The sequence below is a fragment of the Mauremys reevesii genome, linkage group 9, assembly GCF_016161935.1.
Source record: "Mauremys reevesii isolate NIE-2019 linkage group 9, ASM1616193v1, whole genome shotgun sequence".
Taxonomy (NCBI): Eukaryota; Metazoa; Chordata; order Testudines; family Geoemydidae; genus Mauremys; species Mauremys reevesii.
In genome coordinates, this window is record NC_052631.1 from 53,822,101 (window position 1) to 53,850,094 (window position 27,994).

Here is a 27,994-nt window from a genome sequence, read left to right on the forward strand (position 1 = left end):
ATGTAGGTGGTAGATGTCTCAGAGCTCCCCAAGGGGTGGGGAAGCCCTGCAGCTGGACTGGAGGAACTATCTGGGAGAACCAGAGAAATCCAAGCAGCACAGTGCAGCTGGAAAGCTGCCTTGACTCGGGAGCAGCTGGGGGGTTCCCTTGGGGTCATGGTCAGCCATCATCAGTCCTGTAGCCAGTCCAGTCCCCACCCCACCCCAAGAAGGTGGGTCCAGCCCCACTGTGGATTCTGTCTTCTGTGTTCTCTCCATTGCTGGTTTGTCCAGTGTGAACCACGCTGGGGTCTGTACATAAAACAGCCACCCAATGCAAAGTGACAGGGTCCTGTACCGAGCCCAGCCTCTCGGTGCTAATGAAGAGAACAGACATTCCCTAAATGGGATTTATTGGCCATGGGGCTCTAAGGGGCAAGAACTGCTGTATCTATGGGACTGTGTTTGGGAGCAGGATTGCTGAGTGTCTGGAGACGTCTTCCCTGTGCAGAAGAGAAGGGAGGATGCTGACCAAAGAAACCAGAGGGGAAGTGTGACAGACTCCCGGGATACAACCTGGAACTGTGGGACCGCTATGCTGCCTTCACTATCCAGCCAGGATTGTCTCTTACAATGCTATGCCAGTGACAAGCAGCAAACCCCTCCAGGTGCTGTTATCACTCAGCCAACAACATGCAGAGACACACCCAGATAAGTTGCATGAATGCTTTCTAAGCCACTCACGAATTATACACAGGGAAACACCAGCAAATCCCCCCAGCTTTGCACCCCAGGAATGTGCTCGTCTTACACTGCTCAAGACCTTCTCTTGAACAATGCAAGCTCATGAATTAGTTTTCCACTTCATCAGAGGATAGTGGACATGCACCAGCCTTTGAGTAGATCCCCCAAGCACTTAGGACAAACTCACTGGTTCAGATTAAACATTAAAATATGTTTATTAACTACAGAAAGATAGATTTTAAGTGATTATAAGAGATAGGTATAAAGGTCAGAGAATGTTACATAAGAAATAAAAAGTAAATATGCATTCTAAATTCTAAACTGTATCATACCTAGCAAGAGTTGAATCAAGCAGTTTTTCTCACCCCACTAAGCATTGTAAGTAGTTCTTAATACACGGGCAGAATTCTCTGCTTAGCCTGGGACCAATCTCCCCAGTTCAGTGTCTTTTTCTTCCAAATGTTCTTGTTGCCTTCAGAATAGGTCAGGGAGGAGAGAATCTCATGGTGCTCCGGTCCCTTATTTAATACCCTCAGTTCATGTGCCTGGAAAAATATTGCCTCAAACATGGAGTCAAGCATCGCATGTCCTGAGGCCTTGCCGAGCCACAGAGTTAAGCAAGCGCCATTGTGTGTAGCTGGAGCAAGTGTCTCTTATTGAATTGTAACTCTCTTGTTTACAATTCCCCTGCTGGTCAATGGCTGGTTGCTGGCTGTGGGTCACCTCCTTTGAGACTCACAACCTATTTCAATAACAACCATATACCAAAATCTCATAACTCCATATACAATAATGATATACATATTTGGACAGAACAATGAGTTTCAGCAGATCATGACTTTATGATACCTTACAAGGCATTTTTTGTACAAAATATTGGAACCATATACAAGTGGTGAGTGAACGTGGGACTTACAGGGCACTGTCTTGAGGTACAGTGCATGACAGGAAGTCACTCTCCATATTTGCTGAGTCCCCACTTCCCTCCCTTCTTTGCTGATTGTTCTTAATCCCCGACCTGGAGACCACTCCTTCACCTCCTCAGATTAGAAGGGGTTCCCAGTGGGGCCAAGAGCCAGTATGTTCACAACATGTAGTTTGAAAGAGGTTATGCTTTTTAGTTGAGAGAAAAAGGACTAGTGACATTTGACAGCCATTTCCTCAGCAATGTTGGGATCCCAGGGCCACCTGATCTAATCAGTGTTGCAATTGATTGAGGTAAACAAACAGCTCTTTCACCTTTTACAAGCAATTAAATAATACATCAAAGGGCAGGCATAGTCTGAGCAGGCTGTATTGATTGGTGTATTAAAGGCTCCCTCACATCCATTATGGCCATGCTGGATTCTGCAAACACAAGCAAAAGCTCTGCTTGGTAAATATTTGATTGCTGCTGTCCCAAGTTAAATAGTTTGGTGACTTCTCCTTCTCTTCTGACTGCCCCAATTAGGGAGAGAAATGCAGTCAGTTTCACACTGCAAAGCACTGTGGGTAAAGGAAAGATAACAGTTACCAAGGCACACAGCACTTCCAAAATGCCCTTGCCTGCTCCAAGATGGCTGCCGATGGTAATGTTTGCAGCCATTCCCACCAGTTCCACGGCAATTTAACACATTGCCGAGGCGGCAGGTGCCAGTGATTGGCCCAAGCATTTGATTTATATCCAAGCGGCTGCAAATTTAACAACAAGCAGGATCATTCCTAAAAGTGACCCATCCTGGCAGCAGTGAGAGGGGTGAGGACAACAGCTTCCCCCAAGCTGGTTCCCTTTCAATACTGGAGCCTGTCTCACGCCAACCCAGGCCTTTATGGGCCTTTTTAATCCCAAGGCCTATAGCCCCTCTTGCATGCAGGAGCCCCACACCTCCTCACAAGCACTAAATCTAAGACCAATTTGCTGGGAAAGGGCTTTGTCCCGCTTTCTCAACCTCCGCAGACATGTGAGCTCTAAATACCCCCCACACTCATTAACGCCCATAGCGGTGATCCTTTGAAATAATGATATCATCACCCTCTCCCCAGTCCTCGCCCGAGCACATGGGAGCTGAGCTCCAGCCCCTTTCCAGGGTGCACCTGTGCACCTCGGAGGACTCAGAGAACAGCAGGGGGCAGGAAGTCCCAGCTAGAGCATCCTGAGAGACATCAGTGGGAGAGGCAGGGTCCCAGTGCCCTCACCCTCTCCGAGCACATGGAGATGGAGCCCTGTGTGGCTGCTTGCTGGGAGAGGGGCAGGAATGTGGGGGCAAGGGGCTGCAGGAGGAGAAGCCTCCCCCATACACACAAACACCTTCCAAAGAGAGAGCCAGCTGGGATGACTGGGAGGCAGCGTGTGGCCCACAACCTGGACAAGGGACAACGGGACCAGTGAAGATGCACTAACTGCCATTTGTGGGCTAACGCTGAAACACAGACATTTGAATATGTGACTTTCCCTTGTTACCTAGTGGAATAAAATTGTGAAGAAGCAGGCAAGAGCGAAGATTTACTGCTATTGAAATAAATCAAAGGAAAAACACAAGGAAAGGAACTAGGCAGCGGAACTTATAATAAGAGAAAAAGAAGAACTAAAAGAAATCCAGTTGCATCTGACTCTGCCCCAGATCCTCACAGGCATTTAGGTGCCTAACTCTCAACGAAGTCCCCTCTCCTCCTCCGTTCTCATCGTGTGTTGAACCCACTTGTTATGTTCTGTCTTCATCTTAGCCTGGAAGTGCTTTGGGGCAGGAACTGTCTCTCACCATGCATTTGTGGGACCCCTGACCCTGATCGCGGCTTTGTGGCACTGCTGAAATACCAATGGTAATATCACCCTCACACCTAGGAGACTGTGCCTGCGCTGTGCAAAGTCCAAGAGGTTCCCCCTCAGACCGGCATCAGCAACAGACCCTGGTGCCCCATTCATAATCCCCTCCTAGCAAGATGGATGGAGCCTGCTGCTACCCAACCCGCCACTAAACACAAGGAGAGTAGAAGTGGCTGGTTTCCTCACAACCCATCAGCCAATCACAGCAAATTTTAGAGGCACTGGGGCTAACCAGTGAAGATGGACTAACTGCCATTTGCTGCTGGGCCTGCAGCACCTCCCACTGGTGGGGTCCAACTTCCCAGCCCCACCCTGCAAACCAGCAGCAGCTATAAAGGTAAGTCACCCTCTCCTCTGGTTGCCTGTGAAAATGTGTTTCTGGGCCTTTTTGCAAAATCATCTTGGTGCAGTTGCTGCTGCCCCACCAGCTGGGCTGTCTGCTGAATCAGCACCTCAAAAACAACATTCCTTCCTCACTACTGGGGCAAGGAGTGCACTTTGGAAGGACCCACAGGGCAGTACCCAGCCCTCACTGGACTATGGCCTCTGTTGGAGCTGCCCTTTCATTCAAAATAGGGAATTTCAAAGGAAATGACAATAAGGGAAGGTAGGAAGGTGCTTCGCTGCTCTTCCTTTCTTCATGTTAGACAGCTGAGGCAATACACTCAGAAACTCTGGCTGGGACTTTCAAAGCCACCTAAGGGAGTTAGGCACTCATAGGTCTTGTCTACACAGGGACACGCAGGTAAGTTTCTTTTATGCAACGCAGGGTCGATACTTGTTTCTCCAGACCTCAAACCTTCTTTTCCAATATGGAGACCAGCTTGCACTTTGTACAGACAAAGTCATTTCTGTCCTGTGGAAGAAAGACAAACATGGCACATCCTGTGCAGGTAACAACAGCTGAACGCTCAGCATCCATATTTCCTTCCTTCTAAGAGCTTCCTCAGCTGTTGCAGTAACTACTCAGAAAAGCCTGCAAGATGAAAGCCTCAGTGCACCCTCCCCAGGCAAACTCCCTCTGTTAGCCTCCACTGTTCACCACTCAGCTGGTTCGCTGCTGACTGCCTTTTTATAACAGTCAGGCCCACTCAAGGCCCACCTGGAACAAAGCACTCCCAATTCACACTTTTCAAACAATCAAGCACATGGTCAAACTGACAAACTGTCCCCACAACAGACACTCAGATACTCACCAACACAGGCCCCCTAAAGCAGCACTTAGCGTACCTCCTCGCAGACAGATCCCAGGCAAACTCCCTCTGTTAGCCTCTGCTGTTCGCTGCTCTTTGGATTCTTTGACCATGGGATGGTGTTCCAAGAAGGAGGAGTGCTAGGCAGAGACCAGCTCCACCTAACAAAGAGAGGGAAGAGCATCTTTGCAAGCAGGCTGGCTAACCTAGTGAGAAGGGCTTTAAACTAGGTTCACCGGGGGAAGGAGACCAAAGCCCTGAAGTAAGTGGGGAAATGGGATACTGGGAGGAAGCACCAGCAGGAGAGAGCAGGAGGGGAGGACTCCTGCCTCATACTGAGAAAGTGGGACAATCAGCAAGTTATCTTAAGTGCCTATACACAAATGCAAGAAACCTGGGAAACAAGCAGAGAGAACTGGAAGTCCTGGCACAGTCAAGGAATTATGATGTGTTTGGAATAACAGAGACTTTGTGGGATAACTCACATGACTGGAGTACTGTCATGGATGGATATAAACTGTTCAGGAAGTACAGGCAGGGCAGAAAAGGTGGAGGAGTTGCACTGTATGTAAGAGAGCAGTATGACTGCTCAGAACTCCGGTATGAAACTTCAGAAAAACCTGAGAGTCTCTGGATTAAGTTTAGAAGTGTGAGCAACAAGGATGATGTCGTGATGGGAATCTGCTATAGACCACCAGACCAAGGGGATGAGGTGGACGAGGCTTTCTTCCGGCAACTAACAGAAGTTACTAGATCACAGGCCGAGGTTCTCATGGGAGACTTCAATCACCCTGATATCTGCTGGGAGAGCAATACAGTGGTGCACAGACAATCAAGGAAGTTTTTCCTGGTGCAAGTGCTGGAGGAACCAACTAGGGGCAGAGCTCTTCTTGACCTGCTGCTCCTTACAAACTGGGAAGAATTAGTAAGGGAAGCAAAAGTGGATGGAAACCTGGGAGGCAGTGACCATGAGATGGTTGAGTTCAGGATCCTGACACAAGGAAGAAAAGAGAGCAGCAGAATAAGGACCCTTGACTTCAGAAAAGCAGACTTTGACTCCCTCAGGGAACTGATCAACAGGATCCCCTGGGAGAATAACATGAGGAGGAGAGCTGGCTGTATTTTAAAGAATCCTTGTTGAGGTTGCAGGAACAAACCATCCTGATGTGTAGAAAGAATAGTAAATATGGCAGGCGACCATCCTGGCTTAACAGTGAAATCCTTGCTGATCTTAAACACAAAAAATAAGCTTACAAAAAGTGGAAGATTGGACAAATGACCAGGGAGGAGTATAAAAATATTGCTCAGGCATGCAGGAATGAAATCAGGAAGGCCAAATCACACTTGGAGTTGCAGCTAGCAAGGGATGTTAAGAGTAACAAGAAGGGTTCCTTCAGATATGTTAGCAATAAGAAGAAAATCAAGGAAAATGTGGGCCCCTTACTAAATGAGGGAGACAACCTAAAGACAGAGGATGTGGAAAAAGCTAATGTACTCAATGCTTTTTTGCCTCTGTTTTCATGAATAAGGTCAGCTCCCAGACTACTGTACTGGGCAGCACAGCATGGGGAGGAAGTGACCAGCCCTCTGTGAAGAAAGAAGTGGTTCAGGACTATTTAGAAAAGCTGGATGAGCACAAGTCCAATGAGGGTGCTAAAGGAGTTGGCGGATGTGATTTGATAGCTGCTTTCAAATACCTGAAAGAGGGTTCCAAAGAGGATGGATCTAGACTGTTCTCAGTGGTAGCAGATGACAGAACAAAGAGTAATGGTCTCAAGTTTCAGTGGGGGAGGTTTAGGTTGGATATTAGGAAAAACTTTTTCAGTAGGAGGGTGGTGAAGCACTGGAATGGGTTACCGAGGGAGGTGGTGGAATCTCCTTCCTTAGAGGTTTTTAAGGTCAGGCTTGACGAAGCCCTGGCTGGGATGAATTAGGTGGGTATTGGTCCTGCTTTGAGCAGGGGATTGGACTAGATGATCTCCTGAGGTCCCTTCCAACCCAGATATTCTATGATTCCAAATTGATGAACCATGTGAATTTAAAGTGGATTTGTAAAACTGCATTAAACCCCTGGGTGGGTGCTCTGATTCAGAATTAAAGAGGCCTTAATTCGATTTAGTTTAGTTTACTTTGGATGTGAATTAAGCTAAATCAACTTCAGGCCACTTTAATTCTGAATTAGAGTGTTCACACTAGGATTTAACGAGGTTCAACTAATCCACTTAAACAGTTAATTTGGATTAACATTCCTGAATGTCCCCATGTAGATAAGCCCTTAGGCTCCTTTCTAAATTCCAGCTTCTGTGATTGGCTGGCTGCAGCCCCATACTGTTCACGTCCTGCCTCCCTGCAGTAGGTGATTGTAGAGCCGTGGCCATCAGAATGTAGGACAAGGGGAAGGAACATTTTCTCTAAGGTTTAGCAAATGGTCAAATTACCTAAAGTTCCCCATTTCACACACTATTCTTCTGTTGTTTCTTTTTTGGTGCCTTGCACTCAGATGATTACAGCTGCTGCAGCCAGGCCTGAACTGATGGATCTGGACTTCTCATTCAGTCTTGTACTTGTCATACGAGAGCTTGCATTTCTGTGGCTGTGGACTCTTATCATAGAATTATAGAATCATAGAATTTAAGATCAGAAGGGACCATTATGATCATCTAGTCTGACCTCCCGCAAGATGCAGGCCACAAAAGCTGACACACCCACTCATGAAATAATTCTCTCCCTTGACTCAGCTGTTGAAGTCCCCAAATCCTGATTTAAAGACTTCAAGTAGCAGATAATCCTCCAGCAAGTGACCCCTGCCCCATGCTGCGGAGGAAGGCGAAAAACCTCCAGGGCACTGCCAATCTACCCTGGAGGAAAATTCCTTCCCGACCCCAAATATGGTGATCAGCTGAACCCCGAGCATGTGGGCAAGACTCTCGAGCTCTTATGCTCGGGCTGGGCAGCAGACATCGTCCATGTTAACTGACCTGTTTCTATCAGTGACAGCAGTTGTCAAAGTGGGGCTGGCCACATGGATGCCAGTTCTCTTTAATGCCAGCTGGTAAATCACATTCACTGATACTAACAAACACAGGAAGGCCTCTCTTTTCAAAATCAGCTAATGATATTTGGGTGCCCAGCTTGATTCTCAGAGGGGGAGTGCTATCACAAAATGGCCCAACCCAACAGACCTAGTACCAGTCTAGACACATGGCTTGTGGGGACTGTTTGCTGAGCTCTGTGACAAGCACTCCGATCATAGACCCATACAGTTAGAAGGGACTGCAAGGGTCATCTAGTCTAACTCCCTGCCAAGATGCAGGATTTGTTGGGTCTAAACCATCCAAGACAGGTGATTATCCAGCCTCCTTTTGAAAACCTCCAGTGAAGGAGCTTCCACAATCTCCCTAGTTGTCTGTCCCATTGCCCTACTGTTCTTACAGTTGGGAAGATTTTCCTGAGATTTAATCTAAATCTGCTATGCTGTAGTTTGAACCCATTGCATCTTGTCCTGCCTCTGTGGCAAGAGAGAACAACTTTTCTCTATATTTTTTATGGCAGCCTTTGAAGTATTTGAAGACCACGATCAGGTCCCCCCTTCATCTCCTCTTTTCCAAACTAAACATACCCCATTCCTTCAGACTTTGCCCATATGGCTTGCATTCCATCCCTTTGATCATCTTTGTTGCTCGCCTCTGGATCTTTTCCAGTTTCTTCACATCCTTTCTATGCATTGGTGACCAAAATTGGACACAGTACTCAAGCAGAGGCCTAACCAGCGCTGAGTAGAGCAGTACTATCACCTCCCATGACTTGCATGCTATGCCTCTGTTAATGCAACTTAAAATTGCATTCGCTTTTTTTGCAACAGCTTCACATGGTTGACTCATGTCAAGGTTGTGATCCACCACAACTCCCAGATCCTTCTTAGCAGTGCTGCTGCCTAGCCAGTTCTCATTCTGTATTTGTGCATAAATACATCACAACTCATTCTGATTTCTTCTAAAGGAAAGCATCCAGTGTAAAACTATTTATACTGGCTTACAGGATTCATGCTCTCCTAGACTGCCTCATCCATATGAGAAGGTATAATCATGGTTTGAGGGGCGGCATAAATCATGACAACAGCATTGTTTAGGTTTGCATGAGTGTTTCCCATTCTAAGGGCCTGAATCTTCAAACCAAAAACTACAGATGTGCTAAAGCAGGGCTCGCTGATGGAGGCTGGTTGCAGCTATGGCTATTACCTGTCAGGGAGGCTCTAGATATCCTTAATCCTGCCTCAGATGGGGGGAGGGACTAGATGACCTCTTGAGGCATCTTCCAGCCCTACATTTCTATCTAGGATGGGGCGACTGCAGCCTTCTAGTGAGTCAACTGAATCTGCCTCCTGATAAATGGCACTCCCCAACTCTGCCAGGGAAGAGATTAGGCACAGTCTATTCCAATGTTTCCAAACACTAGAGGAATGGGCTGACCGCTCCATTTGAAGAGCGTGGGTGAGGGGCAGCCTGCCCACAATCCTTAATGCACAGGTTCCTGTTGGTCTGCTTCTCTGTTCCACCACAAGTGGGTTAGCCGTGCTCACATGACTCCCATTTGTAATGCTCTGTAGTATGCATAGTTTTAAAAACAGTTCATTAAGTCGAAGTGCCCATCCCTCAGCATAACATGTTCCATCTCCTAGGAGCCTCGAGCCACAGGAACGATCCCTTAAGGGGACTGCACTTTGCAACACCAGCCTTCTAGGTATTCAGGGCTGTCTGGCAATGGGCATTGACACCTAATGTGTCCTCTGGCTATCCCCAGACTTGGGTCCTCCTTCTGACTCATGTGCATCACTCTGATCTCGTTCCCTCTCCTTTCACGCCATCTTCCAATGCCTCGTGCTCTGCACTCCTCAGCAGCAGTAGTGTCCAAGGGACGGGTCTAGTGTTCCTCTTTCTGCTGGCTTGTCACTGCCTCTCTCCAGCCTTCTCTCTCACCCCTTCTCTCCCTTCTCCACCACATCAGCATGTTGGAGGGATATAATTGCTTTGTCCAGCTCTCCTCATCCCCATCCCTGCCTCTCCACCCCCATCCCCTTTGTTCTCAAGTCAGCAGCAGTGCTTAAGTGATGTATATTTAAGTGCCTCTGAGCTTCAGAGCATTGAAACTAGGTTACTAGCCTCCCAGCGGGGCGGGGGAGGGGCCGCTGGTCAGATATCCAGCTAATCTCTTGACTGTCTCCATTGCTTTTATCTCTTAAATCCCACTTCGCCCCCTGTCAAGCATTTAAAGGGGAGGAGGAGCAATCAAGGGGCTCAGAATCACAGACACCAGTTTCCTCCTTTCCCCGGGGGCTGCTCAACTCCCCTCATCCCCAGGCCCTGCCCTCACTCCACCTCTTCCTATGCCCACTCCACCCCCATTCCACCTCTTCCTGCACCTGCTTCACCCACACCTTGCCTCTTCCTGTCCAGTTTCGCCCCCGAGGCCCTGCCCTCATACCAACCCTTCACTAGGATTGCCAACTATCTAGTCACACAAAACCAAACACCCGGTCCCTGCCCCCCCAGTCACTACATTTTTTCTCCCTTGGTGGCTCACTCTCCCCCGCCCTAACCCATTTCCACTGGGCTGGGGGAGGCAGTTGGGGTGCAGGAGGGGTAAGGGCTGTAGCTGGGGGTGCGAGCTCTGGGGTGGGGCCAGAAATGAAGGGCTCAGGGTATGGGAGGGGGCTCTGGGCCGGGGCAGGGGGTTGCAGTGCAGGAGGGGTTGAAAGCTTTGGGCTGGGGGTGCAGGCACTGGGGTGGGGCCAGGGATGAAAAGTTTGGGATGCAGGAGGGGGTGGCTGCGGTGCTGGCTCTGGGGTGGGGCCAGGGATGAGGGGATCAAGGTTTGGGAGGGGCTCTGGGCTGGGACAGGGGGTTGGGATGTGGGAGGGGGTGAGGGCTCTGGGCTGGGGGTGCGGGCACTGGGGTGGGGCCAGGGATGAGAGTTTTGGGGTGCAGGAGGGTGCTCTGGGTTTCGGGGGGGGGGGCTCAGGGCGGGGGCAGGGGGTTGGGGCTCGGTGTTGGGACAGAGGCTTACCTCTGTCGGCTCCCAGTCCGTGGCACAGCAGGGGTGCTAAGGCAGGCTGCCTGGCTGTCCTGGCACCATGTTGCGTGCACCCTGGAAGCGGACAGCAGGTCCAAGTCCTAGGCGGGGGGCCAGGAGGCTTCATGCACCACTCTTGCCCACAGGCACTACCCCCCCTCAGCTCTGGGTGCTCTGGGTGGGGGCAGCGCACAGAGCACTGCGGCCCCGCTGCCTAGAATCTGAACCTGCTGGCCGCTTCCAGGGCACAGCGTGGTGCCAGCCAGGACAGGTAGGGACTAGCCTGCCTTAGCACCACGGTGGTACTGACTGGAGTCGCCAGGGTCTCTCTCTGACTGGGTGTTCCGGTCGAAAACCGGACACCGGGTCACGCTACCCTTCACCCGAGGCCCCACTCCTGAGCTTCCTCTTCCCCTGAAGACCCTGTCCCCTGCTCCCTCTTCTCTACCCCTTACCCCTGTTCTGGCGCCCCTGCTTTGCCATCATCCACGCACTATACACGGGAACGTTTTCAATCCAACACCAGCACTTGTACAGTTGTGGTGGGAAGGCTTTTGTGTCAAAGGAAGTGGGCCCAGACCTGGGAGACAGGGTCAGGAAACTAATTGGAACTGGCTATTGTCAAATGGTTTGAATTTTAACGGGGAAAGAGCTTTCTGTGATCAGGATTTAGATTCAGTCTTGTGTCATTTATTCAGCCAGATATAGAGTGCAGTTCACAACGGTGAATTAGAGGAAGTTTGTCTGTTCGCCCTTCCCCATCTACTGTATGTATGCGATACTGCCATATGGGCGTTTTCTGTATAGAACTGTGTCCTTTTGTGCCTTCATAGTGTGAGTTCTTCACAATAGGGGCCACTTTATTTGGTGCCATTCACCGAGGGCCAGATTTTCAAATGTGGGGGCCTACAGTTGTGAACGTAACCCTGTATTTAGACACCTACATACCCATTTTAGACATCCCTTGCCTACTTTAGGCACTTTGATTTTGCAACCTAGCTTTAATTCAATTACTTCAGTGAGGTACCCGTCAGGCACACCAGTCTGCCCACCCTTTATCAATAGCAGATTTGGAGCCTAGATTTTTTGATACACCCTGCTGACAACTCCATCACTCCGTAATGTTCCAGGAATTGTTGTTGTTCCCATGTTGTGACATGTAAAGACACCCATTCTGGAAAATTCTGGGAATATTTTTTCGTCAGAAAATGCCAATTCATCAAAAACATAACTTCATAGGGGAAGGGTCTTTTTCAGTGAATTTCTTGATTCAAAATCTTTTTAAAAAGTTTAAAAATTGATGAAAAAAATCTGTTTTCCTGTTTTCAAAATGAATTTTTGTTTTGAAATTTAAGCAGAGGAAAATTAAAACTGATAAAAGTGTAAACAAAACATTTTAATTGACCCAAACAGAAAAAAAACAGCTTTTCAGTTTGTGAACATTTTCAGGGTTTCACCTTTTTCTCTTGATTTGAAATGGGAAAAAAAATTGAAATCTCAAAACTTTGGTAGGACAGGAAAACTTTCCCAGCCAGCTTTACTCTGCAGTTCATTGGCTGGGCATGGGAAAGGAGGCAAATAGCAAAGAGGTGGGGGAATTGGGAGGGTTGCTGAATACTTACTGCCTTGCTCAAGCAAGACTTGATGCAAGAGCCCCTTTTGCTGCACATACTGTAATTTAAAGTTTGGACAGTTTGACTTTGCCCCATAGTGACCTTTGATGCGCCTCTGATGAGAAACAGTCAAATGAAAGAGTCCCATTCAATTACATCATATAATGACAGACAGCTAAAAAGTGCTTATATACAAATGCTAGACGTCTAAATAATAAGATGGGTGAACTAGAGTGCCTCGTATTAAATTAGGATATTGATATAATAGGCATCACTGAAACTTGGTGGAATGAGGATAATCAATGGGACACAGTAAATACCAGAGTACAAAATATATTGGAAGGATAGAACAGGTCATGCTGGTGGGGGAGTGCCACTATATGTGAAAGAAAGCGTAGAATCGAATGAAGTAAAAATCTTAAATGAACCAAACTGTTCCATAGAATCTCTATGGATAGTAATTACACGCTCTAAGAATAAGAATATAGCAGTAGGGCTATATTACCAATCACCTGACCAGGATGGTGATAGTGACTGTGAAATGCTCAGGGAGATTAGAGAGGCTATAAAAATAAAAAACTCAATAATACTGAGGGATTTCAACTATCCCCATATTGACTGGATACCTGTCACCTCAGGATGGGATGCAGAGGTAAAGTTTCTTGACACCCTAAATGATTGCTTCTTGGAGCAGCTAGTCCTGGAACCCACAAAAGGATAGGCAATTCTTGAATTAGTCCTAAATGGAGCATAGGATTAGGTCCAAGAGGTGAATATAGCTGGACCGCTTGGTAATAGTGACCATAATATAATTAAATTTAACATTCCTGTGAGAGGGGAAACATCATAGCAGTCCAACACCATAGCATTTAATTTCAGAAAGGGGGAGTACACAAAAATGAGGAAGTTAGTTAAACAGAAATTAAAAGGTACAGTGCCAAAAGTGAAAGTTAAATCCTAATGAGGGAACTAGAAAGGAGCATAAACACTGGCAAATGAAGTGTCAAAATATAATTAGGAAGGCCAAAAAAGAATTTGAGGAACAGCTAGCCAAAGACTCAAAAAGTGATAGCAAAAAAATTTTTTTGTACGTACGTCAGAAGCAGGAAGCTTGCTAAACAACCAATGAGGCCACTGGACGATCGAGATGTTAAAGGAGCTCTCAAGGATGATAAGGCCATTGCAGAGAAAATAAATGAATTCTTTGCATTGGTCTTCACAGCTGAAGATGTGAGAGAGATTCCCAAACCTGAGCCATTCTTTTTAGATGATAAATCTGAGGAACTGTCCCAGACTGAGGTATCATTAGAGGAGGTTTTGGAACCAACTGATAAACTAAACAGTAATAAATCACCAAGAGTAGATGGTATTCACCCAAGAGTTCTGAAGTATCAGAGGGGTAGCCGTGTTAGTCTGGTTCTGTAGAAGCAGCAAAGAATCCTGTGGCACCTTATAGACTAACAGATGTTTTGCAGCATGAGCTGCTTTAGTGATAATACCTTCTTTTCGGATGCAAGCAGTGGATTTCCAGGGGTGTGTGTGTAATATAGCAAGAAGCAGAAGCAGGCTAGAGATAGGTTAGGTTAGATCAGAGGATGGATGGGGGTTCCAGCAGCTGAGTGTGAAAACCAGGAGGAGGAGGACTGGTTCTGTAACTGGTTCTGCCCACAGTCTTTGTTTTAGTCCTAAACTGATGGTGTAAATGTTAAATTTACCATTGCTTTGGAGCTCTCTCTGGAGTCTCTGGTCTCTGTTTTTTTTTTTTTGAGGGAGGCCACCCAACTTAAAATCTGTGTGTGGAGAGGGGAGTGGTCTGTGAAGTGTTCTCTTTTTTTTGTATATTCCTATTGTATGTCTGTCTGTGTGTATTTTATCCTTTTTTTTAGAGACCCCAGTTGGTTTGGTATGTACATAGCAGAGGGGGCATTGCATGGCATATATTACATATTTTACATTGGCAGGTGTGGGTGACCGTGATGGTGATGGAGTGTGGCTGATGATGGATGGTGTGTGATGGTGTTGTGTGTGTGGATTGCAGAGGCAGTTAGGTGGCATGTTTGTTGCATTGGTTGGTTGGTTTTGTTATGGTGCGTGTGCAGTGGCTGGAATGTGCTTCAGGCTGGCAGGGAGGTTGTGTGTGGGTTGGCGGGCCGGTCTGTGCCTGGGCCAGCCTGGCCCTGTGAAAGTGTGGGATCATTGTCCCTGATGATTGTAGATCCTGTTGATGCTGGGGAGGGGAGGTGGCTGGGGAGCTTGAGTGGGTATGTGGTTGGCCAGTGGAGTTTTGTTCTGTTCTTTCTTTTTCTTGTTGTAGGAGGCTTCTGGGTACTCTGTTTCTTCTGGCTCCTGTTGATTGTATTTCCATGATTGGGGGGTGGTTGTTGTCTAATTCTTGGTCTCTGGGACTAAGTGTTGTTGGTCTTTTGTCCTGCTGAGTGGGGGTTGTGGATCTTGTGGTGTGGGTGTGATGGGATGGAAGCTGGAAATGGTGGGTGTGATGGAATGGGGAGGGGGTTCGGTAGGTAGTGGTGTTAATGACCACCACTCGGTATAGGGTGGTGTGTTAATGTGACCTGGACCACCAGCGTGTGGTAGGAAGTGGACCTCCCGTGTAGATGGCTGAGGTTGATGGAGGGTGGGGCTGTTGGAAGCATGGTGGATGTTTCTGGAGTTCTAATATGATGAAGTCCATGTGGTAGCGATGGAGAGATGTCATCAATGTAGACAGGAAGAAGAGAGAAGGGGAAGAGGAAGCAGCAAAATATTGGCATATATTGTGGTATAATATAGGGTGCCAATTGCCTGGGATATATATTGTCATTAAATTTGAATGCCATATGTGTGTGTATATATTTTGTTTAAATTAAAAGTGAGGATGTTGGCACATTGCTCAGCACTGTTTCACAGAGCTGTTCCCATCAGTGTGTGTGTATGTGTGTAAGAGATAGTCCATCCATGTGGGTGTGTGTGGTGTGTTTGAGTGTGAAATGTGGTGGTGTGGTCAGGGATTGGTGGGTGGGTCACAGGACCAATGCATTGAGGTCAGAAATCAGTGGTGTCACAGGAGAGGATCTGGGAGGAGTGGTATCCAGTGAGTGTCAGTAAGTCAGTGATGAGATCAGAGACAGACAGTCAGAGATCCAAGATGAGGGATGATGGGGTGAGAATATGGGCGGTAGGGAGATCTTAGTTTGTGGATAGTTCTAAGGGTATAGAATAACGTTGGGTATGTGTTAGTGGGTCCTGTTGTTTGTGGAGTGTTTAGTGTAGATGGTGGAGTGTCTCAGTGAGGTTTGTAGTGTGTCTGATGGCCTTTGGTATTGGTTTGGTAGTGATTTGGAGGTTTTCCTACCTTTTTCCTCTCCTTTGGTTGATGACAGGACCTCAGACCTCAGCATGATTGATTTTGATTATAATGTCAGGATGGTTTCTGAGGTTGTGGATGGCATGTTTGCATTGCTTTGGTTGGCTGTGCGTTATGCTCAGGTTTCTTTCCTATGATGTTGAAACATTTTGGTCCTGAAGCATTCATGTGGGCATTCAGTATCATGAGTCCAGGGTCAGGGGGACCTTCAGGAGAGTCAGGAGAGTTTTTGGTGTTGGTCTTCTTCTTGTGCTGAGTGTGGGAGTATAACTGTGTATCGCTGCAGAGGTCTGTATCATGTTGGTGGGCATAGCAGAGCAGAAGTAGGCTGTATGATGCACCAGAGTGGGGTGTGGCATGTTGAGAGGGTGGAGATAGAAGGGGAGTCTGAGAGGTGGGAGAGGCTGGATAGATTGGGGATGTTGCAGGGGTGGATGGGTGGAGCTATATTGTGGCCTTTTTCCAGGTAGGGTCTTATTTTAGTGAAGTCCGTTTGTATGGAAGTTTGGTTATTGATGAGAGTCTCTAGGTTGGAGAGCTCTTTTTTGATGTTTTCCTGTTTGCTGTATAGTTCTGAAGGAACTCAAATGTGAAATTGCAGAACTACTAACTGTAGTTTGTAAGCTATCATTTAAATAATCTTCCGTACCAAATGACTGTAGGATAGCTAATGTGACACTAATTTTTAAAAAGGGCTCCAGAGGTGACTCCAGGAATTACAGGCCGGTAAGGCTGACCTCAGTATTGGGCAAACTGGTTGAAACTATAATAAAGAACAAAATTGTCAGATACATAGATGAACATAATTTCTTGGGGAAGAGTCAACATGATTTTTATAAAGGGAAACCATGCCTCATCAATCTACTGGAACTCTTTGAGGTGGGGGTCAACAAGCATGTGGACAATGTACTTAGATTTTCAGAAAGTCATAGAATCATAGAATCTCAGGGTTGGAAGGGACCTCAGGAGATCATCTAGTCCAACCCCCTGCTCAAAGCAGGATCAAACCCAACTAAATCATCCCAGCCAGGGCTTTGTCAAGCCTGACTTTAAAAACCTCTAAGGAAGGAGATTCCACCACCTCCCTAGGTAACCCATTCCAGTGCTTCACCACCCTACTAGTGAAAATGTTTTTCCTAATGTCCAACCTAAACCTCCCCCTCTGCAACTTGAGACCATTACTCCTTGTTCTGTCATCTTCTACCACTGAGAACAGTCTAGATCCATCCTCTTTGGAACCCCCTTTCAGGTAGTTGAAAGCAGCTATCAAATCCCCCCTCATTCTTCTCTTCTGCAGGCTAAACAATCTCAGTTCCCTCAGCCTCTCCTCGTAAGTCATGTGCTCCAGCCCCCTAATCATTTTTGTTGCCCTCCGCTGGACTCTTTCCAGTTTTTCCACATCCTTCTTGTAGTGTGGGGCCCAAAACTGGACACAGTACTCCAAATGAGGCCTCACCAGTGCTGAATAGAGGGGAATGATCACATCCCTTGATCTGCTGGAAATGCCCCTACTTATACAACCCAAAATGCCATTAGCCTTCTTGGCAACAAGGGCACACTGTTGACTCATATTCAGCTTTTTGTCCACCGTAACCCCTAGGTCCTTTTCTGCAGAACTGCTGCCCAGCCATTCGGTCCCTAGTCTATAGAAGTGCATGGGATTCTTCCGTCCTAAATGCAGGACTCTGCACTTGTCCTTGTTGAACCTCATCATATTTCTTTTGGCCCAATCCTCTAATTTGTCTAGGTCCCTCTGTATCCTATCCCTACCCTCCAGCGTATCAACCACTCCTCCCAGTTTAGTGTCATCTGCAAACTTGCTAAGGGTGCAGTCCACACCATCCTCCAGATCATTAATGAAGATATTGAACAAAACCAGCCCCAGCACCGACCCTTGGGGCACTCCACTTGATACCGGCTGCCAACTAGACATGGAACCATTGATCACTACCCGTTGAGCCCGACCATCTAGCCAGTTTTCTATCCACCTTACTGTCCGTTCATCCAGCCCAGACTTCTTTAACTTGCTGGCAAGAATACCGTGGGAGACTGTATCAAAAGCTTTGCTAAAGTCCAGAAATAGCACATCCACTGCTTTCCCCTCATCCACAGAGCCGGTTATCTCATCATAGAAGGCAATTAGGTTAGTCAGGCATGACTTGCCCTTGGTGAATCCATGCTGACTGTTCCTGATCACTTTCCCCTCCTTTAAGTGGTTCAGAATTGATTCCTTGAGGACCTGTTCCATGATTTTTCCAGGGACTGAGGTGAGACTGACTGGCCTGTAGTTCCCTGGATCTTCCTTCTTCCCTTTTTTAAAGATGGGCACTACATTAGCTTTTTTCCAGTCATCCGGAACCTCCCCCGATCGCCATGATTTTTCAAAGATAATGGCCAATGGCTCTGCAATCTCATTGGCCAACTCCTTTAGCACCCTCGGATGCAGCGCATCCAGCCCCATGGACTTGTGCTCGTCCAGCTTTTCTAAATAGTCCTGAACTACTTCTTTCTCCACAGAGAGCTGGTCACCTCCTCCCCATACCGTGCTGCAGAGTGCAGCTGTCTGGGAGCTGACCTTGTCTGTGAAGACAGAGGCAAAAAAAGCATTGAGTACACTAGCTTTCTCCACATCCTCTGTCACTAGGTTCCCTCCCTCATTCAGCAAGGGGCCCACACTTTCCTTGACTTTCTTCTTGTTGCTAACATACCTGAAGAAACCCTTCTTGTTACTCCTAACATCTCCGGCTAGCTGCAACTCCAAGTGTGATTTGACCTTCCTAATTTCACTGCTGCATGCCTGAGCAATACTTTTATACTCCTCCCTGGTTATTTGTCCAATCTTCCACTTCTTGTAAGCGGTTTTTTTGTGTTTAAGACGAGCAAGGATTTCACTGTTAAGCCAGGCTGGTCGCCTGCCATATTTACTTTTCTTCCTACACATCAGGATGGTTTGTTCCTGCAATCTCAATAAGGATTCTTTAAAATACAACCAGCTTTCCTCGACTCCTTTCCCCCTCATGTTATTCTCCCAGGGGACCTTGCCCATCACTTCCCTGAGGGAGTCGAAGTCTGCTTTTCTGAAGTCCAGGGTCTCTGTTCTACTGCTCTCCTTTCTTCCTTGTATCAGGATCCTGAACTCGACCATCTCATGGTCACTGCCTCCCAGGTTCCCATCCACTATTGCTTCCTCTACTATTTCTTCCCTGTTTGTGAGCAGCAGGTCAAGAAGAGCTTTTCCCCTAGTTGGTTCCTCCAGCACTTGCACCAGGAAATTGTCCCCTACACTTCCCAGAAACTTCCTGGATTGTCTGTGCACTGCTGTATTGCTCTCCCAGCAGATATCAGGGTGATTAAAGTCACCCATGAGAACCAGGGCCTGTGATCTAGCAACTTCTGTTAGTTGCTGGAAGAAAGCCTCGTCCACCTCATCCCCCTGGTCTAGTGGTCTGTAGCAGACTCCCACCACGACATCACCCTTGTTGTTCATACTTCTAAATTTAATCCAGAGACTCTCAGGTTTTTCTGCAGTTTCATACTGGAGCTCTGAGCAGTCATACTGCTCTCTTACATACAATGCAACTCCCCCACCTTTTCTGCCCTGCCTATCCTTCCTGAACAGTTTATATCCATCCATGACAGTACTCCAAGGTCCCTCACCAAAGGCTGTTAAGCAAAGTAAGCTGTTATGGATAAAAGGAAAGGCCCTCTCATGGATTGGTAACTGGATAAGAGAGAGAAAACAAAGAGTAGAAATAAATAATCAGTTTTCAGAATTGGTAAGAGAGGTAAACAGTGGTGACCCCAGGGGTGTGTACTGGGGCCATAGACTCATAGAAGATTAGGGTTGGAAGAGACCTCAGGAGGTCAACTAGTCCAGCCCCCTGCTCAAAAGCAGGACCAACACTAACTAAATCATCCCAGCCAGGGCTTTGTCAAGCCTGACCTTAAAAACCTCTAAGGAAGGAGATTCCACCACCTCCCTAGGTAACCCATTCCAGTGCTTCACCACCCTCCTAGCGAAATAGTGTTTCCTAATATCCAACCTAGACCTCTCTCACTGCAACTTGAGATAATTGTTCCTTGTTCTGTCATATGCCACCACGGAGAAAAAGCTGAGCTCCATTCTCTTTGGAACCCCCCTTCAGGTAGTTGAAAGCTGCTATCAAATCCCCCCTCCACTCTTCTGTTCTGCAGACTAAACAAGCCCAGTTCCCTCAGCCTCTCTTCGTAAGTCATGTGCCCCAGCCCCCTGATCATTTTTCTTGCCCTCCACTGCATTCTCTTCAATTTGTCCACATCCTTTCTGGCGGGGCAAAACTGGACACAATACTCCAGATGTGGCCTCACCGGTGCCGAATAGAGCGGAATAATCATTTCCCTCAATCTGCTGACAATGCTCCCACTAATGCAGCCCAATATGACCAATCTTGTTCAACATGTTCATAAATGATCTGGAAAAAGGGGTAAACAGTGAGGTGGCAAAATTTGCAGATGATACAAAACTACTTAAAATAGTTAAGTACAAAGTAGACTGTGAAAACTTATTAAGTGATCTCACAAAACTAGGTGACTGGGAAATAAAATGGCAGATGAAATTCAATATTGCTAAATGCAGAGTAATGCACATTGAAAAATATAATCCCAACTGTACATATAAAATGATGGTGTCTAAATTAGCTGTTACCACTCAAGAAAGAGATCTTGGAGTCATTGTGGATTGTTCTCTTAAAACAGCCACTCAATGTGCAGCAGCAGTCAAAAAAAGCGAATAGAATGTTGGGACTCATTAAGAAAGGGATAGATAATAAGACAGAAAATATCATATTGCCTCTATATAAATCCACGGCTTACTCACATTTTGAATATTGCATGCAGATGTGTTGCCCCATCTCAAAAAAAGATGTATTGGAATTGGAAAAGGTTCAGAAAAGGGCAACAAAAATGATTAGAGGTATGGAACAGCTTCCATATGACTGGGACTTTTCAGCCTGGAAAAGAGACGACTAAGGGGGGATATGATAGAGGTCTATAAAATCATGTCTGGTGTGAAGAAAGTAAATAAGGAAGTGTTATTTACTGCTTCTCATACACAAGAACTAGGGGTCACCAAATGAAATTAATAGGCAGCAGGTTGAAAACAAACAAAAGGAAGTATTTTTTCACACAACACGTGGTCAACCTGTGGAACTCCTTGCCAGAGGATGTTGTGAAGGCCAAGACTATAATAGGGTTAAAAAAAGAACTGGATAAGTTCATGGAAGATAGGTCCATCAATGGCTATTAGCCAGGAGGGACAGGGATGGTGTTCCTAGCCTCTGTTTACCAGAAGCTGGGAATGGGCAACGGGATGGATCACTTGATGATCACCTGGTGTGTTCATTCCCTCTGGGGCACCTGGCATTGGCCACTGTTGGAAGACAGGATACTGGGCTAGATGGACCTTTGGTCTAACGCAGTATGACCATTCTTATGTTCTCTCATTTCCTGTCTCCCTCTCTTACAGGCTACAATCGGAATTGACTTCTTATCAAAAACCATGTACTTGGAAGATCGGACAGTAAGTGGCAGACGCTGCTGAACCACTGACTATGCCAAAAGAAGTTCTGTGCAGACCCTGTGGAAGAGGGAGCCACTAGCTATAATCCCTTCTATGCTGTCAAAACCTACCCCAGCAAATACCCCAGCTGGGCCCCTCTCTTTCTCTTCGTGCTGCCAATGTTTGACTTTCACAGATCGCTTCACCCACAGTTTGGATATTTAAGGGGACTAAAATCCCCTTCCCCTGCCTCCATGCACAGTAACTTCCCCCATGTGGCTTCGCTGCTGACCACTTTCAGAAGTCACCTCGCTGGTAGTGGGGTGCAAGGATGGCTGCATACCAGAATGACAGTTGTCGCCTCCCTTGAGCAGAGAGGGACAGTTGGGTTGGGGTGAAGGTTGAACATTTCCACCAAGGACTGACCTCAAAGTACCAAAGCCCTGAAGGAGTGCAGTCAATTGACTCACTTACACCAAACACCCCAAAGGAGGGAACTTTGACACAACAGCCAACTCTGTCCCAGCCCTGCACATAGAGCCTAGAGACCCCCATCTCCACCGCCCTTCTGCTCCCCTCCACCCCATGGAAGCCCTGATCTTGTGTGGACAGAGTTCTCACCCCACACATATACATGCATCACACCCCATGAAAGTGCTTGGAACAATCACAGCCCTCATATAGGGGGAAGCAAGGGCAGCTCCCTCCATGAGGTGCCAGGGGTACAAATTGCCACACAGGGGGAGGAGAGAGGTGATTAGATGGCCCTGCTTCCTCTCTTCCATGCTGGCTGGCTGCTCTGGGCAGGGACATGGGGCAGTGTGCGCATTCCTGGGAGCGCTGAGGGAGATTGGGTCTCCATTCCCTCTTGACCCTCCCCTTGGGGTGATGCACCTCCACACCCACCCATCCAGTACTTGCAGTCCATGGCCACGTAGGCCACTCTCTCTTCTAACTCCCATGCAGGCCTTTCTGCCACTGGAGAGCAATGACCACATGTAGCTAGCACCACAACTCACCCCAAATGGGCTGGGGAAAGGGAACGGTTGTGCTGGTGAGGGGCATGTGCAGTGCCTCCCTGTGCAACCTGTGGGGTGGGACTACTAGTGCAGATCAGTGCTTTCAAGGCACGGTTGAGCCCTGAGGAGGTGGGAAGAAATGCCCTGGCTCCTCAGTTTTGCTGGACAAGGGCAAGAGGTTATCCTCACTGGTCAGCCATCCCCTGTATTCTGCCAGCTCACAGATCTTACAGAAAATGGCACTAGAAGGAAATCTGTTTCAAGTTTTTGATTTATTGATTTGGGGGGGAAATTTTGTACAAGGGAATGAGAGAAATGGAAGTGAAATGTAATGAGAGAGATGCTACAGCTTCATCCATAAACAGCCTCTCACTACTGTCACAGTGTTAATGCACTCAGAGACATCTGTCTTGGGTTTAATGGGCCAGTTCTATTTCAAACAGCATTCCAGTCATTCTGATGAAATCCACAGCTCAGCCGCAGTCAGAGTGGAGGAGTGACTACAGGAAGGCATGGCTACATTCCTTCAAAGGGAATTTGTCTCCGACATAAGAGTTGGAGGGTGAAGACAATTCAGCTCCCACAATTCTTTAAAAACATCATAGTCTTAGGCCTTTGCAATGGTGTGGGTAGACACAGTGCTCATGAACGTGAGGGACTAACCTCACAGGACTGAGTCATTAGAATTCAAGTTGGCGCTGAACAAGCTCCCCCTAACACAGCTCTGCCAGTGCACCAAGGTCCTGGCCTGTAATACTAGGCCGGAGCAAGGACTGAGAATCATTGGATGGTGGGGGTAGGGGAGCTGAACAAATAGGGACTAGGCTGGGGCCCACCAAACTCATGTCTTTTAGTGATCTAAGATTTGAAATCAGGTTTCCAGGGGTGATAGGCAACTCAGTACGCACACTTAATTCCCAGTTTGCACCTCTCTTTCAGGTTCAGGTTTTCATATGCATCCTTTCACCAGTGGACTCCAACGCTGGCCAAGGAGAATCAGCCTTTATGTGTTCAACCTCCATCTCACTTCTCGACAATTGGATGCCAGCTGTGACCTGGGATTCCCCCTACAGCCGCATTTTCCTTTAGTCAGAGGAGTTGTTCCATAGGAGAGAGGGGCTGGAATTTTCAATGGGGCCTGAGGGAGTTGATGTTCGGTGGGGAATGTGGTGCCTAACTCCCTTAAATTCTTTTGGAAGTCTCAGTCTAGATTAGTTATTGGATTATTAATTGGCTATGGAGCCTTTTGTGCGCCAGTAGAAATCCATCCCAGGTTGGCCGTGACCCATTTGGCCTGGGTGACCGGAGTTGGTGGCTTCACTCCAGTTCCCAGTGGACTGATGTTCTCCAAAGCACTCTCATGATCAGCACTAGTTGACCTCTTTGGCTATGTTTACACAGCCATGACAGCAAGCCTCCCAGTCCTCGCGTCTGCAAGCCTCATGTTACCTTGCTTAACCTAGCTGTGGAGACAGCACTTTGAAGTTGTGGCTCAAGCTGGAGCTTGGGCTAACCTCTGCCTCAGCTTCTGAGCCCAGGGTCTGGCCCAAGCTGCTATGTCCACACCACCATCTGTAGCACAGGCCTGAATCTGTCGACTCGGGCTGGGAGGTTCGCTGGCGCAGGCTGTGTAGATATGGCCTTTGCTGCTAGGGCAACAAACTTCATAGGCAGGGAGACCGAACTCCTCTTTGAACCCTAGGGCAGGCCCTTCCCAAGTAGGTTTGAGGCACACAGCTGGGATAGTGTGGGGAGGCTTGCGCTGCCACTGCCTGGGCTGTAACAGCTCTGTGGGGAAAAGGAGAACACTCACCAGGGTTGTCAATCTAGTACTGAAACATGTATAGTTATTCCATTTCCATGTTCCTTCAGTCCTGTACTCTCTCTCACTGCTTCGCCAGCTGAGGAGAGCTGGATGAAAAATTTTCAACTGGAAAAAAAATGCAGATTTGGAGACACTCAAACATTTTGCAGATTTTTGTCATTTCTGCCAAATCATTTGTGTCAAAACCCTCCCCCAGCCCAAAAACCTGAAAAAGACCAAACATTTTGGTTAGAATGTTTTGAAATGAAACAATTTGATTTTTTTATTCAAAATGACCTTGTTATGAAACGTCCTTCAATGTTTTATTTTTAAAATGTTTTAAAGAATGCTTGGCATTTTGTTCAACCCATAACAAACATTTCTTTTTTTTTAACTTTTCGATTTGCCAAAATTTTGAAAAATTCATTTTCGGGTCAACTTGAAACTAATTTTTTCCCCAAAATTGCCAGCAAATCGAAAAATCCCTTATGCCTCTATTCACACTCCTGTAATGGCTCCTATTTCTATACCATGCCCTTTCATCGCTCCAAACAACTTAACAAAGTTTGGACTTCACCCACACTTGAAATGTAGCTCCTTCTGGGATGGAACATGGCAGCCACTTAACAGCACCCAGCAACACCTCCCAACAGACTAGGACAGGAAATGAGAACTGCAATATTTCCAAATGGAACGCCAAAGGGAATGTTAAAGATAGATGAATAGAGTCGCAAAACTGTTGTCTGAGGCTGGGAGTTTCAACGCAACCTGTGGAAGTTAGCAGCCTGTGTCTCATTGGCACCGATCTCCCTTGGGCTCTTTAGAAAACTCCACCCTAACCACCTCTCCTGTTCTTCCCTTCCGCCTTCACCACCCAAATCCTCCTTTCTTCTTGTTTCTCCTGCTAATTGTTTGTCTCTCATCTGCCCCACCCCGGCAGGTCCGATTGCAGCTCTGGGACACGGCGGGCCAGGAGAGGTTCCGAAGCCTGATCCCCAGCTACATTCGTGACTCCACAGTGGCCGTGGTTGTCTATGATATCACAAGTGAGTCGTGCTTTCCGTCCCAATGTCCGTGTGCCCATGCTTGGTGCTGGAATGGCAGATGCTACTCTGCTGCTACCCAGCACGGATGTGGACCACCATTTAGGAAGGCAGAAATGCAGGGCAGTGAGCTGCAATCAGTTCCAAAGCATGATGTGCTGCAAAAAATGCTGTGCAGTGGGGAGGGGCAAGTGCAGACAAGAGGGAAATCAAAGTTGTCTAGAACCTCAGATACATACAAGGTCTCCTACAGCTCAGATATGGCCAAGCTCTGCTCAGCGCAGGACCTGAGGGGGTGATGGATGGCGAATGTGGCTTATCATCAGCTTTGCATTCCCCTGGTTCCTGAGGTGCTCTAAATTGTGCCTCTTATGACAGACTCCAGGGGGCTGCCACACCAACCAGAGATGGCCTGTTAGGGCAGCTGAGATGGCACTGCGGGTCTGGGAGCTGGTCCCAAAGGCTCTCAGAGTCCAGCTGGGGGTGTCTTGGCCATCAGTGTAAAGTGGCTGAAAAGTGCAACCGGAGCTGTAGTGGGAGTGCTTGGCAGAGGGGTGCAGGCCTGCACGAGGTGCGGGGAGGTAGAGAATTCATCCCCAGGGATCTCGTGTAACCACTCTTCTTTACTGTTATTTCTATTCCTTGGAGCTAGGCGCTGTATGAACACAAGGTTTTACTGGTTTAGACACAGGAGGACCCTCATCTTCCCCCCACAGAGTCCCTATGTCAGTGCGTAGTGAGTGTAGTGTATAGTGAATCAGAGGGCATGTTCTCATAGTGAACAGCACTGGCTACTCCCCTCTCCAGAGCTCATGAACACTGGTTGGGGGACAGACTGTACTTGAAGGTGACCCAAGGACATTCCTTGTTCCAAGGCCAGTGGCCAGGAGTGCCCGTCCCCGCTGGCTATGCAGCAGAACTTGGCTGGCTGCCATAGGTCTCGTGCAGGGCAGAGCATTGGGCAGGCTATGGAACTGGCTTGATTCAGTGCTTTTGTTACACTTAATTAAACAATTGGTTAATGAGTCTGGAACTGTGTATTTATACCACAGACATAACACAGAACAAGGGAGATAGTAGGTACAGGACAAGGAACCAAGGGGCACTGTAAAATGGAACTGGACTCATAAGAGCTGCCACACTGGATCAAACCATGATCCATCTTGCCTAGTATCCTTTCTCCAAAATGGCCCATACCAGAGCTTCAGGAGGAGTGTACAGAACAGGGTAATTATGGAACAATCCACCCCGTCTTCCACTCCTGGCTGCTGGCAGTCAAGCATGGGGTTACATCCCTGACCATCCTGGCTAATAGCCATTGGTGGACCTGTCCTTCATGAACTTATTCAATTCTTTTTTGAACCCAGTTATACTTTTGGCCTTCACAACATCCCATGGCAATGAGCTCCACAGATTGACTGTATGTTGTGTGAAAAAGTACTTTCTCTTGTTTGAATTATGTTCATTGATAATTCCTGATTTTTGAATTGTGGGAAAGAGTAAATAACACTTCTGTATTCACTTTGCCCCCACTGTTTGGCATTTTATAGACTTCTACCATATTCTGGCTTAGTTGTCTCTTTTCTAAGCTGAACAGCCCTAATCTTTTTTGTCTCTCCTTGTATGGAAGCTGTTCTATACCACTGCTTGCATCCGAAGAAGTGGGTATTCACCCACGAAAGCTGATGTTCCAAAACGTCTGTTAGTCTGTAAGGTGCCAAAAGACTCTTTGCTGCTTTTACAGATCCAGACTAACACGGTTACCCCTCTGATACTCTATACCCCTGTTCATCTTTGTGTCCTTCTCTGAACCTTTTCCAGTTCCACTGTGTTCTTTTTGAGATGGGGCGATCAGAACCGGACACAGTATTCAAGATGTGTGCTCATCATGACTTTATATAGTGACATAATGCTATTTTCAGTCTTATTTTCTATCTCTTTCCTAATAATTCCTAACATACCGTAAGCTTTTTTGACCACTGCTGTGCACTAAATGGAAGTTTTCAGAGAACTATCCACAATGATTCCAAGATCTTTCTTGGGTGGTAACAGCTAATTTAGAACCCATCATTGTACACGTATAGAGGGATTGTTTTCCAACGTGCATTATTTTGCACTTATCTGTGCTGAATTTCTTTGGCCATTTTGTCGCCCAGTCACCCCATTTTGTGAGATCCCTCTGTAACACCTCACAGTCTGCTTTGGACTTGTCTTGGAATAATTTTGTATCACGTGCAAACCTTGCCACTTCACCCCCTTTTCCAGATCATTAATGAATGGGTTGAACAGCACAGGTCCCAGGAAAGATCCTTGGGGAACCCTCCTGTTCACCTCTCTCCATTGTGAAAATTGACCATTTATTCCTACCTGTTGTTTCCTGTATTTTAACCAGTTACTGACCCATGAGAGGACCTTCCCTCTTATCCCATGGCTACTTAGTTTCCTTAGGAGCCTTTGGTGAGGGACCTTGTCAAAGGTTTTCTGAAAGCCCAAGTATACTATATTGACTGGATCACCCTTCTCCACATGCTTGGTGACTCCCTCAAAGAATTCTAATAGATTGGGGAGGCATGATTTCCCTTTACAAAAGCCGTGTTGACTCTTCCCTAACAGATTGTGTTTCTCTGTGTGTGTGATGATTTTGTTCTTTACTAGAGTTTCTACCAATTTGACTGGTACTGAAGTCAGGCTCGCTGTCCTGTAATTGTGAGAATCTCCTCTGGAGCCCTTTTCAAAACTCGGCTTTACATTAGTTACCTTCCAGTCATCTGATACAGAAGCTGATTTAAGTGATAGATTACATACCACAGTTAGTAGTTCTGAATTT

At 47.1% G+C, this 27,994-nt stretch overlaps 1 protein-coding gene across 6 annotated transcripts in view; it reads left to right on the forward strand.

Moving 5' to 3' along the window:
• RAB6B (RAB6B, member RAS oncogene family) overlaps positions 1 to 27,994 on the forward strand; it is a 143,022-nt gene that overhangs the window by 81,392 nt on the left and 33,636 nt on the right. For all 6 annotated transcript variants that reach the window (XM_039488625.1, XM_039488621.1, XM_039488622.1 and 3 more), the window contains exons 3-4: positions 21,269 to 21,322; positions 25,065 to 25,170. In XM_039488625.1, the coding sequence (XP_039344559.1) occupies positions 21,269 to 21,322; positions 25,065 to 25,170 (160 nt within the window). The remainder of the gene's footprint in view (positions 1 to 21,268; positions 21,323 to 25,064; positions 25,171 to 27,994) is intronic.